At 37.1% G+C, this 20,828-nt stretch overlaps 1 protein-coding gene across 1 annotated transcript in view; it reads right to left on the minus strand.

The window, feature by feature from the left end:
* The window catches only part of MTA3 (metastasis associated 1 family member 3), a 140,200-nt gene that overhangs the window by 115,414 nt on the left and 3,958 nt on the right, over nucleotides 1-20,828 (minus strand). The window contains exons 3-4 of the mRNA XM_080408572.1: nucleotides 20,115-20,208; nucleotides 618-744 (exon numbers count right to left, since the gene is read on the minus strand). Of these exons, the coding sequence (XP_080264698.1) occupies nucleotides 618-744; nucleotides 20,115-20,208 (221 nt within the window). The remainder of the gene's footprint in view (nucleotides 1-617; nucleotides 745-20,114; nucleotides 20,209-20,828) is intronic.

Genomic DNA, 20,828 nt, shown 5'->3' on the forward strand with positions numbered 1-20,828 from the left:
TGCTGAATAGGAGATGACATGAGCACTTACCTAATTTACAGAAAGAAATCAACAAATCCTTTTTGAGCTTTAGCAAGCCTCTTCCTACATTAGCATTAAGGCAATTTAAAACAATACTTGAAATGCTTTTGCAACATTTAGCCAAACTCAATCGTGCCTTCTTCACATTTACTGAAATAAGTTGGGGTAATTTTATTTTTCAATACACACAGCCTTAAATTGCAGATCTGACCATCACCTCCTCCTTTCCAAATCCATCTGTGGTTTCCCTTGGCAGACAAAACAGTCAAAGTTCCTCTGGCCAGCAGCAGAGTAATTAAAAAAACAATTCTTCCAAAGTAGGAACAGACTGACTTTATACCACATTATCAGCTGATGCTCTAATTGGCAAGTCAGAGCTCTGAGACTCTCGTCCTTTCCAAGGCTCAAAGATGAAGTAACAGAGGGAAAAACCAAAGGTGGTTCCAAAGCAGTTCATGAGACAACCTGGCACAACTCAGCTGTGATAAATCACACCCTCTTCCAAGATGAAAGTTGAAGTGTTCAAGCAGGTGGGCTTACTGGCAGGCAAACCACTTCAACAGACACACAGATAAATGATATTTACTGTTTCTTACCTGATATGCGTTGCCGGAAGGGACTCATACTGGCGAGAAAGGAAGAGCTCTCTGTGCTTCAACTGATGTTTCTGTTTATCAGTCAAATCAACCTCAATTGTAGTTTCAGACTCTTCTTCAACTTCTTCTGCAGAGAAGCAGAGCGTAGGTCGAAATTAACTCTATTGCATAACACCACTGCAGCCATTTCACTTGACATCCCCCCACCCCTTAGCAACCTCACTTCGGATTTCAAAGAAAGCACGAGTTCAACAACACTACAGTTGATGTAACTTGACAGAATATTAAGTATTTCAAATTCTGTATCTTCCATTTAAACTCTTTAAAAATAATTATACTCCTCTCCTACTGTACTACATGTTGTCTTTCACACAGCTGCACGAACAATCCTGACAACATCAGTCGATCTTTTTTCATCTTCCTCCTCCTGTTTTTTCCCCAGCGGTGCCTCCTGCTTGCTGACCAGTTCTGGTTTAGGTTTTCTGCTGTTGACATTGGTACTACTAAAACTTTTACACAAGTCCTGGGGAAAAGAGTACTTTCCGTGATCAGAAATTTACTAAGCACAATTGCAGTCTAAGCCTGACAAATGGCAGTCTAAGAAAACTGGAAAAGCCTACTGCCTTCCATAAGGGTAAGCTTATTAGAAACTGACAACAAATACAGTTCATTTTCATATTTAAGTAAGATTTTAAGTTACTTCTATTTTAAGCAAGACAGCACTATTTATAAGATAGCATCTGTAACAGCAAAACGTAAATGACGTAGTTCTTTTTGAAGGATATTTTCAGTTGAAAGCTATGTTTTACAGCCAATCCGATCTGAAATTCTCTAGTATTACCTCGTATATGATAAAACCAAGGAAATCAATCCCTTCTAAAGATTTCAACTAGCTGTAAACTAGGCACATAAAGGAACAAATAAAAGCAGATACTAGAGACCATCACAGAGTTAAACAGCAACGCTCATAGTGGTTGCTAACATGTCATACGATGACAGGCTCTCCAAAATGGCTACCCTGGGATCTTCATGGCTGAAATCTGCCTTCCCAGTGGATTCCTGGGACGTGTGGAACTTGAATCTATACTTCCTCTAGCATCCCAGAAAGGACAAAAAAATCTTTGTGAATACCGCATGCAAAAATACAGAGAATTTAATAACTTCTGTAAGATTTCGCAATTTTCTACCAGCTAAATTACCCATCAGCTACAAAACCAAGCGTACTTTATAAAATATGTCACAAATTAAACACTGAAAACTCAGCATTAGGTACTTATTTCACGTAACTACCTACAACAGATCACACCATCCAGTCTTCCAACAATAAATATTTTTACAAACAACCTACAGACACTATTTCAAAATGAAGCCTGCCTGCATCCTCATGGCAACCACGGTTCTCTCCAAATTCAACTTTTTATTTATTTTTTTTTTTTTTTTTTTTTTTACCCATGTCTGTTTCTGTCCTGGTTTCAGCTGGGACAGAGTTAATTTTCTTCTTAGTAGCCGATACAATGCTGTGTTTTGGATTCAGTACTAGAATGATGTTGATAACGCACTGATGTTTTAGTTGTTGCTAATTAGTGCTTACTCTCAGTCAAGGACTTTTCAGTTTCCCATGCTCTGCCAGTGAGCAGGTGCACAGTAAGCTGCGAGAGCGCAGAGCCAGGATGGCTGACCCAAACTAGCCAAAGGGATATTCCATACTGCAGAACATCATGCAGAACTGGGGGGAGTTGGCATGGGGCCACCGGTTGCTGCTCAGGGACTGGCTGGGCACTGGTTAGCAGGTGGTGAGCGACTGTATTGTACATCACTTGGGGTTTTTTCCCCCCTTGGGTTTATTCATTTTCATTACAATTGTTGTTATTATTATATTTTACTTTATTTCAACTATTAAATTGTTCTTATCTCAACCCACAAGTTTTACCTTTTTCCAGTTCTCCTCCCCATCCCATTGAGCACTGAGGGAGGGAATGAGCGGCTGCATGGTACTTGGTTGCCAGCTTCTAATAGTTCTTTCCACAAAAGCGATTAAAAATTACGCTCTGATATAAACTTTAAGTCTATCTCAATGTGGATTCCCATCAGTCACCTTCTTTGTTTCAGCATGTTTTGTGGGAAGCAGAACAAGAAAAAAAAAAATGAAAACAAGACTCTCCCCAGTCTCATCTGACACCCCACAGCCTCACCTGACACATGTACAAGTTCAAGTCAGGCCACAACTCAGTTCAGAATTATTCTGCCATCTATAACACTAACAATAAATAAAACTTAAAAAAATGTGCAAGCACAAAGCATTTTTTTAAATTAAGCAAGTAATTGAAGAAAAAATATAAATTAATGTTAAAATGTTTATGTTTCAAGCGATTGATCACTTTTTATTACAGTAAGTGACTATTACAAGCTACGTTTGTGTTTCAAAGTTCAAACATTAATATTTCTTCTTAAAATACTAAGACATGCCAGTAGTTGCTTTATTGATTTGAGGATTTATTTTAAAACAAGTATATTGCTTGTAGTATTCTACAGGTCCGAAGTTCTCATTTGGCTATTTATTTCCTCTCTCCTTCCTGAAAGTACTATAACAAAGCAGTTTAGGTATCCAAACACAGGTGTCTGGGACCATTTTAGTTTGACCCATGCAAAACATCTGACTGCAGATGTGGCACTAAACACAGGAGAATATATGCCATTTTACAGAGGCTGCAGGGAGCTGAGACTGTATTCCAGAGATGTTCAAGTACCTTAATAGCTCAGAGTAAGAATTTAAATTAAGAAGTAATTTTTTAAACCCTCAAAATTTCAATCATATATTTATTGTACTAATCCGACATAAGCCAAGAAAGTGTTGATCTAAGAGCCTGAAACTGAAATCAAATGTCTCTTACACAGCTCTCTTAAATCACTACAAAACTAAAAATGAAATAAAGTAACATTTCCCGAGACATGCATGTTTTACTCATGATGGTCTAACAAGTAGAACAAACCATGGCCAGACGCAGAACAGTTCCACTCTTAACACAATATAATTCATCACCAAGATAATTTTACAATTTCCTTCTTCAGCGTTATAATATAAAAACAGGACTAACAGCATGATTAGCATTTAGTAAAACAAGTAACAGCTTGCCCCAGCAGTAACACAAACCTGTACCAGGGAAGGAAACACTGGAGAGCATAAAGAAGTGAGAAAACTAAATTTGCTTGATGGCAAATAAAAATACAAAACCAGTTTCATTGATGGCAATATAAAGAATTCTGCCCCTGAACAAACTTCTAGATAGCTGCTTTCAAATCAGGTCTTTGCACAGATAAGACCCTAACACCTATGAGAAGAAAAGTGGTGATGAACTTCCAGTACTTTTAGAGATCTCTTTACCGTTTTGACTCAGATTTGCATCATATGTGAAATCTGATTTGCCATCCAAGGAGAGATTATTCCTGTCAAATGAAGTTAAATGGAAGGTATGTACAGGAAATCATAAAGTAGCACTAAGCAAAGCACTTTTTCAGCACTCATGAAGAGAAATAAAGCAACGGCTCAGAGCGAGCAAGTATTTTAATGGAGCAATATGGTGATAACATACACAGACCTCATTGTTCCAAGATTAGAGGAAACAAAATTCAATTTTAAATTGTTTAGCTTAAGAGTATTTTGAAAGCCTTAGGTATGACTACAAATATGAATACAATCAGTTTTTGAAAATGCCACAATCCCCTTTAGACCTTGGGCAAAATTTACGATAACACTGCTTTGTAGTACTTTTTCTGGTTTACAAGAAATATTTAATTATTTACAGGAAAAATCCTGGAGAGCAGAAGCAGGCATCTCCAGTGAGCTTTTAAAGCTTTAGGTCTATTTAATATAGATGGACTTTCTAATCAGCAATTGTAAATACTTTGGTCCTGAAAACCATGGTGATCTGGTGATACTTTCACCGGCAGTGCTGCAGATCTACCCTTTCCCTTTTTTCCCCTCTGATGTAAGTAACGTTTAACTGACTCAATCAAGCAATGGATACCAGGAAGAAAATATAATCCTCACTCATTTTACATATGCATCACCACTTCTAAAAACATGATGAACTTTTTTTGGTTTTTTTCACTCTTCCATTTAATTTGTGGGATTCACTGTTAGAAAATGGTAATGTTAGTAAGGGATAGCTGCCTCTTCTCAGCCACCCAAACTTTGTTTATATATATAAACTTTACTTAAATATAAACAAAACCAAAAGTATATAATGTAACAACTCAAGCTTTCCACTAGGAAGAACTGTTTGTTTTTACAACTAAGATAAAAATAAACTGCGGGCAAGTCTCTAGAAACACAATACTCCCATTTAATATAAAATGGTTTTTAAATAACTGTAAAAAAAAAATCCTGAAAGACACTTAAAGGTTTAAATGTGACTCAAACTACTCTATAGTTAACCATCAGCTAGCAAACAAGTTAAATTCCTCTAATATATTACTCTTCCTTAATTAAGTCAAAATAGTTGACTTGGTCAACTATGCGCTCCCCTTGTCTACTGCAACAGAAAGTAAGAGAGATTAGTTTAAACACTGAAGGCTGTCTTCAGGGAGGAGTAAATCTTCAGTTTCAAAGGGAAGAAGAAAGCTCTCCTGCTGCTGCTACCAAACTGCTGACAGCGTAACTTTCAGCTAGACGTTGGCTGGATCACAGAAACATGGAAACGCATAGTAAGCCAGGCTGGAAAAGGCCTCGGGAGGTCTCTAGTACAAATCCCTCCTCAAAGTAGGCTCAGCTGCGAGATCAAGCCAGGTTACTCAGCATCTTATTCAGTTGGGTATTGAAAATCTCAAAGGACAGAGACCACAATCTCTCCAGCAACCCAAACATAGCGAAAAAGCTGTTCCTTACATCTAATCTGAATCAATCCTGTTTCAATTTATTCACCGCAAAGAGTCCAACCCCACCTTCTCTACAACCTCCCCATAAGTACTGGGAGTCCACCTCTTCCCCAAGCTGAACAGGCTCAATCCCCATAGTGCCCATCACGGCGGCCTCTGCTGTATTTGCTCCAATGTATCAGCACCTTTCCTGTATCAGAGGCCTAGAACTGGATGCAGTACCTAGATATGATGCAACAAGTACTGAATAATCAGGGAGGATAATCACTTGTCTCCATCTACTGGCTACGTGCCTGGTGATACAGTCCAGGATGCTGGTGGCCAACTTTGTTGCCAGGGAGTTGCTGTCTGCCAGCACCCCCAGGGCCTTTTCTGCAGAGCTGCTCCCCCAAGCCCCTCTGTCCTCAGCCTCTATCCCTGCCAGGGGCTCTTCCTTCCCAGGTGCAAAACCTGGCATTTGTCCCAGATGAGTATCTTCAGGTTCTCCACAGACCATTCCTCCTGCTTTCTAGGAATCCCTACCTACCAGCCCTTCCCTCAAGCATATCACCAGGTCACCCACCCCCCGCAGCGTGGTGTCAACTGCAAGCATGACAGTGCACCACACTGCCTGCTCCAGTCACTGATAAAAGACAGGTCCCAGTACAGGTCCCTGTATAGATGGTATGGAACCTTCACCACCACCCTCTGACTCAGAACCATGCAATTAGGTTTTTTATTCACCTAGTTGTCCCTTAATCCCAATCGGTTTCAATTCTTTGGCCTAGTGTGCCTATCAAAAATGCTAGTGCTGGCACCAAAAAAAAAAGCAAAGCAGCAAGAATAAGAGACAAACTGGGAAGACACCATGGGAAAAAACAATACTGCCCTTTTAACAGCAGCACAGAATGATGCCGAATTGAATCAGCAGTGTAACCAAAAACTGAGGTGCATTAACATCCTACCTCTTAAACCTAATTGCTTCCAATTTTGAGACCGTAGCTTAGCTTAGCTACATCCGGCTTATGCAACCTTAGACGGAGAGATTTAAATCACTACCACAATTTACAGAGTTACAGTAGTTTCACTAAGTTTGTTAAAATACCTTTACAATTATATCGGATCAGTGTAAATTTCAGTTCAAAGAATGCCACCAAGCCTTACTTTCAAAACAGTTTCTAAACTTTTTTTTCCTTTCCTGTATACCTTTTTCTTCTACACTCAGACCCAAAACTGTATGTAAGTATCACCAATGTATTTTAAAACCTACAGATAAAAAGCTAAGAATGCTCTACAGCAGCAAGTTTACCACACACATCAAAGGAAAGACAGCTGTGCATTAAGTCTCTCTTAAACTTAGTTGGTTGTAGCAAAAACATCAAGCGTGCATTTGGCAGTTAGATGCTATAGCAGTCAGAATTACAGATTCTGGAGCAGAGAGAGTAAATCTGTTTATTGCCAAATTGAGTACAAAAGATAAACACTAAGTCTAACCATCTGAACAACTCTACTCAGACTGTGAATGAAAAGCTCTCTTAGGTGGGAAGCCGGCCCATTTGCTCGTCTTTGTGAGGCTTTTTGCCACGTGTTGTGTTATACATAGTTGTGATATTTAAACCCCTAGTGCTGTAGTAGAAAAGTTTAATCAACTTCATGAGCTTGACTATGCATAGTTATACTGTCAAGTTGACTGAGAAAGTGTTTACCAAAGCTGAATTAATTAGCTTTACTTAAACTGCGTCTGTTAGTACAATGTTCAGATGGTTGTTAGAATATATGACATCAATTTGGTATTTGCTGCTACTGCCAGAAAGGATTAGAAATCTAAAGCACAATTTTCATGGATTATGAGTCATTTAGATAGTATATTACTTTCTGAAGTGTGAATCTGAGCAATTCTGCAGATAGAAAAAAAACCCTGATCAGTTGTGTTTACCAGGAATGGGTGTAATTTTAATTCCTGTTGGATAGCATAGATGTATGTGGCCTTTAATGGGATATCCAGTTTTCTTACACAATTATCCAGGTGACCATAGGATCATTTTGGGTTGGAAAAACCTTTAAGATCAAGTCCAACTGTACATCGAGTTCCTCCCACACTACCTCATCATTTTTCTAAAGGAGGTCATAAAACAAAGAAATCATTACACTGTACAACCCCTAAGAACTAATATGCCACACCTACTCTCCAATAATAAAAGATCTTTCTAAAATCATGCAAAAGTTCTGAGCACTTTCAAGTAGCATGTTACAATAATAGCAATTCCCAGGACAACAGTCAGTTGTAAGCAACTGGGTAACAACCTCACGTTTATCACAGGCCTGTAGCAAAATTATGTAACAAAAATTATCACAGTTTTAATTACCAGAAAACTCTACCTTCCAAAAATTGATGGATGGGTTTTTTGGATAACTGGTTTTGGAGATTTTTGAGAGCAAGAAGCTTGTGGGTAGAAGACAGGGAAGGATTACCTTCGTAAGTAGTATGAATCATGACATGCTACATCAATAAATATATCTAATAACTTAAATGCACCATGAATAAATGCAAGGGTAAGCACAATAGGTTTTTAACCCTATTATTCAGCACTGCAAACCACTTTATGACAACACTACAGAACACAAGGGTTCCGTGGAAGCATGAAAACACGACATGCAGGCAATCGTGAAAGAGCTGGTAATTCATAGATCTAGTAGGATTTCCCCTCTCTTCCCCCTTACCTGGTTTCAGTCTCATCTATTCAAATGCAAACTCTCCCAAAAAGAAAACATCCCATTTCAGGGCTCAAAATGTGTTTGGTTGTGTGTGTGTATATACACACACACCCCTCTATGAACTGTAGCAACCTGTTGCAGGATGTGTGAAGCAATGGCACAGTGTTTCTTCAAGCATCTCATTAGTAGCAGCAAGGAGCAGATGCAGAATTGTGCCGTGAACACAGCTATTTGCAGTATGATGAATATTTTCAATGTCCAACTACTGGTATCCAGCTCATCAGCTGAATCAGAAGCCAATTAGTATTTTTTTCCGAAGTGCAGATATGTTTAGTGCTGTGGTGGGAAAGAAAGTGGGAAGTTTTAGTTCTACCCTCAAATGCAGGCTGGCAGATGACCCCCAGAGCAGAAGCGCACACAGAAAATCTGACACTGCCCAGGAAATAATTTTTTAAATCTATCATCTGGCTGAAGAAATACAAAGGCTATCTGCAACAATGCCATGCAACCTCCATGAGTAATTACTAGACCTGTGTAGAAGAATGGCTGCAGAAGCATGGCCTTAGAATCTCTGAAGATCTGCACAATCCAACCCTGGTATTAGAATAGGCCTGTAATCAGAATTGTGCTGAAGTTGCTGTGCGGAAGTTAACAAGAAAGGTAGCCTTGAGCTATTCTTGAATCCTGAGACCAAGTAATTACGTTGTGCCAACAGGCCGTGGCTGTAACAAGCTACAGCTGCTGGGAAAGCAGGTGCAGGGCCAAGAAAGATAGGGACCGGTATGGGAAAATAGGGAGTAACAAACTACAAGGCTGAAGCACAGCAACACAATTAGCTACATGGATAGAATGCTTATTTTAGTCATGATAATTAGGGGTGTGAGAACCGCACGTGTTTAGAGACTACTATCCAATTATATTTCTGCTTTACGAATATGCATGTGTATTGGTTCTATATAAGTAGTGTTAGAAACTAATAAAGTTGAGCAAGATGCATAACTCATACTGAGCGTCTTCTTGACTCCGGCGAACCCTTCTTCCAACAGACCTGATTTTGAGAAATGGGAGACCTGTATCTTCTTTTCACGAGACTGATGCTATTAACTTTCCCCATCACTTGGATTTTCACCATTTCCATGCAGACCACCTGCTCATAACATTGTGCTAGAACTCTACAGTCTTTCCTTTATAACAAGTGTGCCTCATCTGGTTAGTTAAGAAATTGTATAGTTGCCTCTCCTTAACAAAATGCAGTGCAAATATTTAAAAAATAACAAATGTCTCATGTAGAGAACTAAGAACACCAAAAATTTCTTGAGTTTTCTGTAAGAACCCGGAGTCCACACTTGAGATCTACACTGGCATTTCTTTTCACTGTGTGGCAATGATAACCACAGAGCTTCATAGATTTAAACTGCTTTTTCTAACATACAATTCACATCCTCAATAGCAGGTAAACAGCTTTTCAGAATTTGTTGGCAGAGAAGAAAAGACACAGACTGTTCAAGCACTTTCCTACCCCTGCTCAGAATAGCATATGATTCTGCTTACAAAAACCAACTTGCTTATCTTCTACAGTATCTCCTTCCAGAAGGGCTGGATTTTATTTTGATTTTTTTTGTAGGAAGGAAAGAAGTAGGAACAAAAGACAGAAAAGGATTTGTATATCCTGTTCTTGAGTCAACTTAACCAAGACACATTAAAGCTCTATGTGCAGGTTTTAAAATGAGAAGAATGTTATCCAAGATAATGTCTGCTCAATGCCAGTACTGTAAGAAAGCTTTTCTGTTTATAGATCTGATGAGACAAGCAGGAAGAGGAGTTCATTCACTGACATGGTCTGCGTAAGACTTAAAAGATCTTTTTTTGTTTTCCATCTTCAGCTAGGCTAGATTTATCTGTCAGGGTATGTTATTTCCTAAATGCATATACAGAGATCTTAGGATTCTAATTAACAGGAACTATATATACGAACTGAGAAAAGTATAAAGAAATAGAAATATAAGTATCACTTTAAATTATTAAAACTTTTTAATTTATTAATTCTAATGCTGGGGGTGAGGAACGAACCCAAAACAGCATAAGAATAAACAGCACATTGTATTAACTAGTCAAATGTTTAATATACATGCCATTTTCAACTTTTTAAAAAAAATAAATGGAAATAAAGGTCAAGTAGCCAATGAAGTTTTTCTTCTACTCTCAGTAATCTGTTTTGTAGAGACCACATTCAAAGACCATGTTTGTTATAGTAGCAAGTAAAATACCAAAAACCATCATGTATTCACTTCATACATGTTGAATGTTCAGTATTCCAATCCTGGTTTTTTTCCCTCTTATTAAGCAAAAAGAGGGGGAAAAAAACGAAAAGCACTATGAAAGTGTATGAAGCTAGATACCCTTTGAAGGCAAACATAAATATAAAAGCTGTCCATATAATAAAGCCCTTTTTCTTGTATACTTGGCAACTGAGTCCTTGGCCCCTTGAGGCCCTACTGAGAATAATAGCATCATGATTTCACTCCTGACAGCAGCATCAGTCAAAGGATCTGGCCTAAAGGGACTGTCACAAGGCAAAGGGCCACAGTACCCTGTAGAACTAGGTTACAGGTCACTGACCCTGCCAACACCAACAATTTCTGCACTGGTTTAAGCCAAAACAAGACTGCACTTTTAATACAGGAAACTGAAACACGACTCTTCAGTGTTGTGTATCACTGTCACATTTCTCCACACAAAGAACAGACAAATGAAAATTTAAGTCTATCATTCAACATATCAAAAATGGGAAGACTGCTAATTTAGTTGAGCTGGTTTTTGATAGATGCTTAACCTGTTGTACAAGTAGAAAACACACATGTACCTACACAACTTCTGGGTGTATGCATACATAGTGCTCTATACATAGCCCAGCAACTATGCAATCTGCACAGAGAAGACATCTTATATACTGTGAGAGATCTGCAAACAAGTTTTGGATTCAGACAGTGGGTGACAGTCAAAATGAACTACTTGGCTCCCCAACATCTTTTAGAAATTTGATAACGTAGAGCAGACTTTTCATGAAAAAAAATTGCACTTTTTACCACTCAGAAACTTGTGCTTATGCGAGTGATGTATTATTCTACATTAGTACAAACCACCTCTCTGCAAGGATGCTTGCAAGAGCATTTGTGGAGTACATCCAAACCAGAGTCAATGCAGGTTCACACTACAAATCTTCCCTTGCTCAGATAGGGTTACAAATAGTAGCTGAGGTGAAAAACAAAATATCAATCAAATGGGCAAATCACATCACCAAATAGTAGAGCCATTCCAGCCACCCACTCTGATATTCCATGTGGTCTCGGGGCACATCAAAGTCAACATACCCAGTAACTTTTGAGCCCATACCCTGTTATTTGCACAGGCTACATTTAACAGAAAGAGAGTTTACAGACAAACCACAGGAGTACTTTACAGATTAATCTTATCTGCTACTTCTACCTTTTCCATAATACCTCACGCCACATTTATACTCAGCATTGCATGAAACAGCCTGGGTGGGAAACACGGCATTCATCCTAACACAGTGCTCTGCCCAAGCTAATAAGCAACACCTCTATCATCATGTGTGAAGTTACAGGCATGCATGACTATTACCAAGCACAACTACTGCAGACTTCATTCCACAGCATGACATACAGATTCAAGAAGTACTGGTTGCAAGCCTTTAAATCAGGCTTGATCCCCTATTCAAACAGACAACTGCCGCTGCATGATGGGTAAAGTCTTTCTATATTAAATGTGAGTTTACATCATTCAATTTGTAAATGATATAAACTACCGATTCAATTAGACTATCAGAATACTCTTTGAAGATGTAAAACGCATCTCTAACTGGAGCTTTACAGACAGAGATAACCTAGGAATGTTTTTGTAGTCTAAAATTTATGCTTCAGGTGCTCTGGTACACTGTGGGTGCACTGGGGAGAGAGTGGAAAGAGTCACTTAAAATTATGAGCCAAGAAAAAAAAAAAAAAAAAAAGAACTATCTGAGATTATGGAAATCTAGGAAGCATAAAACACCCTATTTATCTTTGTGAGACAAAAAATTATGAGCAGTAATATAAATTTAAATGTTACTAGTATTTTGGAGGTCATCAAGAACACAGTGTAAAATCACTGACCTGCACAATAAACATTAAGGAGGCAAGAAAGTCAGCAGCTGAGAGATGACAATTACATGTTTCCCACAAATCAAAAGAAACCAAGAACAAGAACTATGGTAATACTGACGCAGACACTTAAACTTGACCGTGACAAAATGAATCCTACGAAACACAGGGAAACAGAACACACAATACTTTGACAGTTTACTGTGAATGCTGTCTCCTTCCAAAAGCTCAAATGTGAAGAATTTATTTTGTAAGTAGAGCTCAAAAATTTGCCAGCTTTTGTACCCCACTGCATCCCTCCCTAATGAGGAAACACACCAAATAAATAATTCCAGTAATTAAGTAACAAACAAACAAACAAAAAGCTGAATTTCAGAGACCTATTGAACAGTTTTAAACATAAACATGAAATAGTATTTTGCAGCTTTCCACTCTCCACAACAAACTCAAGGAGCTAATCCAATTTTTCCTTTAGTTTTCACATTCACAGAGATTGGCAGCAGTTTGTTCAAGCCTTTTAAATTATATGTTCAGAAAATAAGATGTTCTAATTTTAAAAAAAAATAAATTAGGTATGTCTGCCTGAAAGTATAAATCTATTTTTAAAAAGGTCAAAAGATGAAACCAGCAGCTGCTAGCTACTTTGCTAGTTCGTGCAAAAATTCAGACGCAGGTATATAAGCTAACTGCATGGAGTTGACAGTATTTTTACATGTGCAAAATCCTACATACCCAAACGCAGACCACACACAGGTGAAAAAAAATGCATTTAAGCAAGTTCTCCATCAAAGCTAAGAACTAGAATTATGAACTTAGAAATCCATTCACTCTATTAAGAGAAAATTATTAACATTCAGAACTAAGATGGCATTCTGCAACGAAGAGTGTGAACGGCCCGAACAGTTAATAATTCCACAAGACACTTAGACGTGACAGTAAACTTGTTAATGAGACAATACACACCACAGTTAACTACTAATTTTAAAATGTCATTCACAAAAAGAAGACTCTGATATTGTCAGAAGCAAAAAGATCCTCATTACTGATTCTTTATTGCTTTTACTGTGGAAGGAAAAAAAACCTTCACAAGTATGCAGTTCTTGTGGAAAAATCAAATGAACAATACACATAATTTATGAGACTACCCAAAACGCCCTTGAAAAGGATAATTGGGCACCTTGAGACAAGTTTCTCCTTGGCGACAAGGATGTAATTTTGGACAAGGCTTGCTCTATTTCAGCAAGTTCTGAATTTTTTCCCCCCTCTCCAAATAAATTACAACTGAAGGCATTCTCCTGTGTAAATGAAGGAAAACTTCATGTTCCCTTGTCCCAGGAGATCAAAAAGGTCATGTTTTTATCACAAAAAAAAGACAACCAAACATATTCCTCAAGCTCATTTTCAATGAAAGTGATAGCTACAGTAAATATAAAAATACCTTACTCTGCCACTGATTAAAGAATGTAATCTGTATCATCCTTAAATAGTCCTCTTAGGGTGTGTCTCACCCACATCACAGATTTCAGGATCCCTAGAAGCAACATAACATACTTGAATTTGCTAATGCTTAGTTTACATGTCTCTATTAGTTGACTGTAAATAAGTATAACATGTAAAATTCCAGTCTCGAGCAAAAGAGCCACTGGAACTCTCATTCTCCTAAACTTTCCTGTCTTACTGTATTTGGTTTTGTCTCTGTTCATCACCCCATCTTCAAAGCAAACCCAAGCGTCTTCTGATGGCTTGCTCACAGATACACATGTGAGGTCAAAAATAATTTCCTCCCAATTCCTGGGTATCCACCCGGGCAGGGGGGGCATGGATAATCACAGATGACAGAGCCAGGGACACTAAGCTGCAAACAAACACTGGTTTGTATTTACAGAAACCTTCGGATTAAGAAGGTACTATCTCACTGAACCAGTTACACAGGTCTGCTCACCCACTCCTTGGGCGGGCGTTATCTAGCAGCCAAGCCTTCTTTTCCTCCCTTGTAAATGCTCCAAGAGGTTCTATCTTTGATTCCCAACTCTTCCTCTCCACTCCTTGGCTCCTTTCCCTCCTATCTAACATACAGCAAAATGGCATCCTTCATCACAGGGTAATATCAACAGACCTGTTTTCTTAGCAGCAAGCAGGAAAGAGGCCTTCTCTTCACCAACTGCAATTAAAAAACAAACTGCAACCTAACAAAAAAACCTTCCAAAAACCACTAAGTTCCACGGAAGACTCACTTGCATATTACTGTAAGAGATGCAAATCAATTGAACTCTTGAGCTCTGAAGACTTTTTCTTGTTTGCAACCATGTGACCATAAATAAGACCCAAAAGGTTTTGTTTCTGTTTTATTTGTATTGAGACCAATGCAATACAACGATCTTTTCATTCAAAGGACCAGCTGCTAAACAGGCAGCTCTTTAAACTTCGATTCCCTTGAAAGAGTAACTAAGAGCTCTCTATGCCTCTGAGCATCCTTTCCTCTAGCATGGATGTCAATCTCTACTAACACTACCAGTAAAGCAAATAAACTGTCTTAATTCATTCCCTGCTTGTAGGATACAACAATATAACCTTTCACCATGTGTTGGGTTTTTTTGTGGTTTTTTTTTTTAAAAAAAGAGTGGTATGCATTATTTCAACATTTAAAATGATGAAGGTAAAGAAAATGCACTGTATGCCATATGCAATGGAATAATTAATATTTGCCTCACATTTGATCAAAAGTGCTTCTAACTAAACATAGGCTGTAGAGACAAGAGGTATTCAAAGGAATTAATGGAATCAAAAAAAGCCAGTTTAAGGTTTCAAATAAAATCTCCAGTCAAAAGATATGTCTTAGCATAAAAAGTATGACATGAATGAAGTAACAGGAAGTCTCTCATCTTAAAGTAATTTTTCAGCCAAGGGATTGTGATTAAAGAAACATTACATCCTTTTTGAGTAACAGCATTTTAGTTTGATGTACAAGAACTACTAGGATGTAAAAGCACCATAACAAAAAAAAAAAAACAACAATCAACAACAACAACAAAAAAACCATAGTGAAAAAACTGGTCTATCAAATGATGGGACAAAAATAACACAGTAATACCAGTTTATCTATGTTTTTAATTATACCAAGCCAAATTATGTGACTAAGAACATTGAGCACAAGGCATTTTAGGTATTTTACTCCAAGTTCTTCACCAAGCCCCCAGTGTCTCCACACACACATAATTTTTTCTTACAGACTGAGTATCTGAATTACTCTATTCCTGTTTTAGTTCTATATATACTTGAGAAAAATACCAAAAAATGAAACTAAGTTGTATTTCTTCAACTGTTGTGATTTTCCTGGAATTGAGTATTAAAAATACCACTATGCAACAGCAAACGTATTAAAAAAACTGATGACATTTGAAAGGAATTCACATTTAATTTTTGTATATCTTGGGGAATATTAATGAGTAATCTGAATTACTATTAAATATATTTAAAAGTACTTCTCAAGTTAAGCTCATTTTCTTGCCATCTTCTACACTACCTGCTAGCCTGCTGCTCTACTGAAATAAAATGCTTCCCAAAAATCAGATGGAACATTAACAACTTTGTTCCACTGGATAGATGCTAACATAGACTGACAATATGCAAAATAATTATGGTTTGGTTTTTTGTTTTTTTTTTTTTTTTTTTTTTTTTTTTTTTTTTTTTTCACAAATACAAAGCATCTTTACATAAAAGAGAGCTCAACAGCAGCAAAAACTGCTGTGTAAGATCAAACTATTTCCAGACTGCAGAAATATTCTTGATAATATACAAAATAAACACTTAGGTTTTGTTTATAAGGTGTTTTGAGATCTTTTAATGGGAGCTATAAAAATGTATTGGTGTATTAAATATTTTTCACCAACCTTATCAGAACTTACTACTAACAGCACTACTTTATAGATTAAAGAAACTGAAGTACAGAGAGAATACTTTATTTGGTTTTGATCACAATACATCAGTGTCATACCAAAGTCAGAAGTGAGTACAGACTCAGCTGTTCAAGAGGAATCACCAGATCACTAGCGGGACTCTTCCTTTCTTCATAAAAATCTATTGTGTGCAAAATTTTTGTCACAGGAACACCATTTTGCAAAACAATGTGACAAGACACATGACTGTTCAAGAGCCAAAGGCTAAGAAAAGCCCTAAAAAAAGTGCAACTATGAGAAGTAAAGCCAGTAAGTAATCTCTACAAAAAGCAACTGAGACTGAAAAATGGAGATTTTTGACTACAGCTTCTGTAATCCAGAAAAATCCCAGTTTTACCTTTGATCTCTCAGTCACTGAAACCAATATGCTACAGGTGTTTTGTTTTTTTTTTTAAACTGACTCCTGTCTCATTTACAAGAGCATCAATTTTGTTACTGAGAAAAAAATATGTAGTACATGGGCTTTACCATAGGCCAAAAAAAAAATCTAAGCATTTAGTCAGGAGCTCAGCACACCTAAGTCAAAGCAAGCTCTCTCAATAAATCAGAGGACAAAGGCCCCTCCAAACAGGATTTTATTTTCTTTATACCCTCCCCAGGTGATTGACTAGGCAAAAGCTGTTACAGTACCTATAAAAGAATGACCTCAGGCACATGACCATATAAAGAATTTTAAATTAATAGAACACAAAAAAATGGCATCATGCACTCAAGCCACCCTACTCAGCTTCAAGAAAGTAACAGTGCATAAATCTATTACAAAAGGAGGAACTAAAGAAGTTGAGCCCTTCACTGTAACCTAAACCCAGTGCTGGTACAGAGCTAGTATAGTCGCCCCTGCCCCAGCTAGTAAAACCTTGCCCTAAGATATTTATATCAACTCCACTTCAGATAAAGGATCATCTAAATTTTGTAGATTCAGCTAGAGTTGGCAACTTTTGATTCACTCACACCATTTGGTTAGAAAACATCTCTATGCTACCCCTTTATGTTTGCTTCACCCATTTTAATGAGCTGAGTGTTTTTTCCCCTGTCTCTCAAGTTCATTTGCTTACGTACTTCAGTCATCTGTTGCTACAGCTCTCGTATTGCTGCCTGCTGTCTTCTATTCATCTATTTTCCTTCTTTTCCCCATAAAATAAGGCTTACTCTGTTGCATGAAAAAAGGAGTGATCCCCTTGCAGTGACCCCACGGTAACAGCTACAACCTCAGAGCTGGTGGGTGTTAATGCTCCGACAGAACTCCCCTACTCTGTTCAGGAAGCTGCATGGGATCAAGAAGCTGATCTTGGTCAGTATTTTGTTTTGGCTTTCAAGTTGGCCTTATCATAAACTCTATTTCATAGGAACAGAAATCAAAGGAGGAAAAAGGTAATGTCATCAAGAGCCCATAAAACATTCCAAACCCCTGGCTTTCAGTGTCTACAGTCAGCTTACAGAACTACTCCCAGATCTAAACTGACATCGTACATGTTGCTGGCAGACAAATACAAATGCTCATTAACTTCCACCATTAACACCAAAAAAAAAATGGAGGAAATGCAATTTCCTCACATTAGTGTCAGATGCTTTGAAATCAAGGGAACTCCTCTGTACCCAAGCATTTTAGAATGGCCTAAGGAAAACCCGATTCCTCTCTCCTCAATTTCTTTTTATATCCTGAAAGTTTTCTGGAGACAAATTAACAAACACAAAAGAACCCACAAAAAAGTACAGTGACTCTTTATAAGCGATAGTGTCAATGATCTACTTCATCCCATTTCTCCAAAACATTATTTAAAATTGTTTTGAAACTTTTTCAAGTTACTGAAAATTTTTTCTTAAAGTTCCGAAATATTTTCTTACCAAATGATTTTCTTCTCTTATTAAATGCAACCGCACCTACATCACAAAACGTAACCTTTAGAAATTGAAGTGTCACCTAAAAAAAACCCTAATCCCCACCTGCCAAAATCTTCAAAGTTTCATTACTTAGGACAGTTTTCTCCATCATAAAGAAAAAAAAAGTTGCTAGCAATATAAAATGTCTTTAGAAAAGATCAAGCAGATTAAAAGGCTTCTCTAGATACACGAACTGGAGACACCAGCGACTGAAATAGAATTTCCACTCCATAAGAAACTCGTATCTTTTAGCATTTATTTTATAACAAACCAGGTAGAAGTGTTGAAGCATCAACATATTAGTATAAAACATTCCCCAAACATTCAGTTCATAAATATACAAATATTTTTTTTGCATCATATTTTTAAACAGAACACTGTGGTATTCCAGAACCAAAACATTTAAATTTATTTGACACTTAACTACATCTGCTGCATGAGCTGTATGAAGATCCAGACGAGCAATTGTTCACTATGTGCTGAACCCTGTAACTGTACCACATACCTCAGAAGATAACTTAGCTATACAGATTCCACAGACTGGACAGAAAGAAAACATTATGTACAGAGAAAACATCCACAGAGAAACCTAACCCATAAGAACACTGGGTTAGAAGACTTACAACCTGAGAGACACAGGCATTCTAAAGATGCTTGTTGAATCAGCTAGAAATTAAATTTCTATTTTCTCACTAGAAAACAGCAAGAGAATCTCAACAGAGAAAACATGATGGAACATTCCATGGTACTTCTACCGACACCAACAAACCCCTACTATGCTATAGTGGAAGAGCAACAGACCGTCAACAAGTCCTTTATATCAAAGTGCTGACAAAATGGCAATCTAAAGCTCACAAAGGAAATAGAAAAATCTTCCTCATTTTTCCATGATGCCCACAGAACTAACACATCCTTTTCTAAAAAATAAGGCAACCAAGAAAATTTCCAAGATTCATGTTTTAAAAATCAAATGAAAAAAATATAATATTTCCAGTACAACTGTTATCCTTTTCATCCTGCCCTGCCCCCTCCATTAGAAAAGAAAAACAAACAAAAGATGTGCCGGAAAGCTTAGTGAAGCTCACTAGAAGTTCTAAGTTTCTATATATTTTGTATGGAAGAACTCAAAAGACCATAATAGTATTATTTATAATCAAAATATTATTTAACAGTATATGGCAAGAAATTTACCAGATGTTGACATATTTAATACTTCAGTTACTTACAAACATGAGTGCAATATTTTGCAAATAAGTATTTTCTCAAACATCTCAGTTTTTTAAGTCCCTTTTTGTCTTCAGAATTATAATCATAAAGTTACCGAAAGATACTGTATTTCAGTTGCAGACCAAATGGCAGCTACCAAAAAAAAAGCTAAGTTCATGATGACAATGAGAGGTTTTTCCCCAATTACCCCTTGCAAATTTTCTGAAAAACCAATGAGATGATGCTGGCTACTACTGTACTGATTAATACCTACATTAAGCATAAATGCACAATACAGCTATTTTACTATCTCCAGTGATTCTCAGTCTTCAATGATACATTTCATTCTTTACAATGAAGTAAGCAATACGCACTTATGTCTAACTCAAAAAAGTCAAATTAAATCCTCACGAATGCTCTTAAGCGTAAATCGACTCAGAGGCAAGATCTGACATAAGAAACATAGCTGTACCTTCCAGATAAAAAAACATTTTTTTGGTTGGGCTTTTTTTCCAAATGGAGACTTACAATCACTTTAATACAGCTTAGCTTAGTCCTGGAATCAACTACTACAAGCAGGGCCAGCATCAGGTAACACTAAGCATCTAACCTGGTACTAATTAATGTCTGATATATAGTCCACATGCCAAAGAAATGCAATTTTAAGCAGCTGCAGAAACTGAATAGGCTGTGATAGAGAGAAAAAATGCCCTATACAATCTACTTACTAGCATGCTTATCTGCAAGCATTATAAGGCTGTTGGAAATATCTCTTCGCCTATAAAAACACACCACTTTTGCTTCCACGTTCCCATTGGCAGTCTACAAAAGAAAGATAAATCAAGTCAGAATGTATCCTTCCTCAACTGAGTAACACAAATTCAATGCCCTTCCCTCATTATTACTAGTTCTCACATGATCAGTCAGGCTGCAATGAACAGAATTACTCAAGTAAGTAAAAGCTTCCTGACACTGGTCAATATCAATTTCAGATCAGACAACAATATTGATTATAATTATTTAGTCCTAAGAATTTATACATTATTCACTTGTTTAGAGATGTAAAGTCAGTATCATGTTAATATAAGAATCCTTAAGACATATCAGAAGCTTGTGAACATTTCTTTGCCATGCAGATTTAGACAGAAAAGTATATTACAAAGTACTCTAGCATTTTTTTAAAATCATATTTAATATAACATGGTTTAATTGAGAATTCACTGCAGCTCATAAGACGAAAGAGCTATGTAGTTCACAGTTGTTTTCACAACTCATTATAGGGATCATGCTCTTTAGCTTGATAATGCAAAGAATCTACTAATATTTGAGGAACTGTATAAGAAGTACAAAATTTGTTAGTTACCTGGAGTCACTTATTTAAAACTCAAGATGTGGCACTGAAAAGTATCATGTTTTAATTAAGTTTCTTACCATAAAATCCC

This window comes from Falco punctatus, assembly GCF_963210335.1.
Source record: "Falco punctatus genome assembly, chromosome: 12".
NCBI classification, from domain to species: Eukaryota; Metazoa; Chordata; class Aves; order Falconiformes; family Falconidae; genus Falco; species Falco punctatus.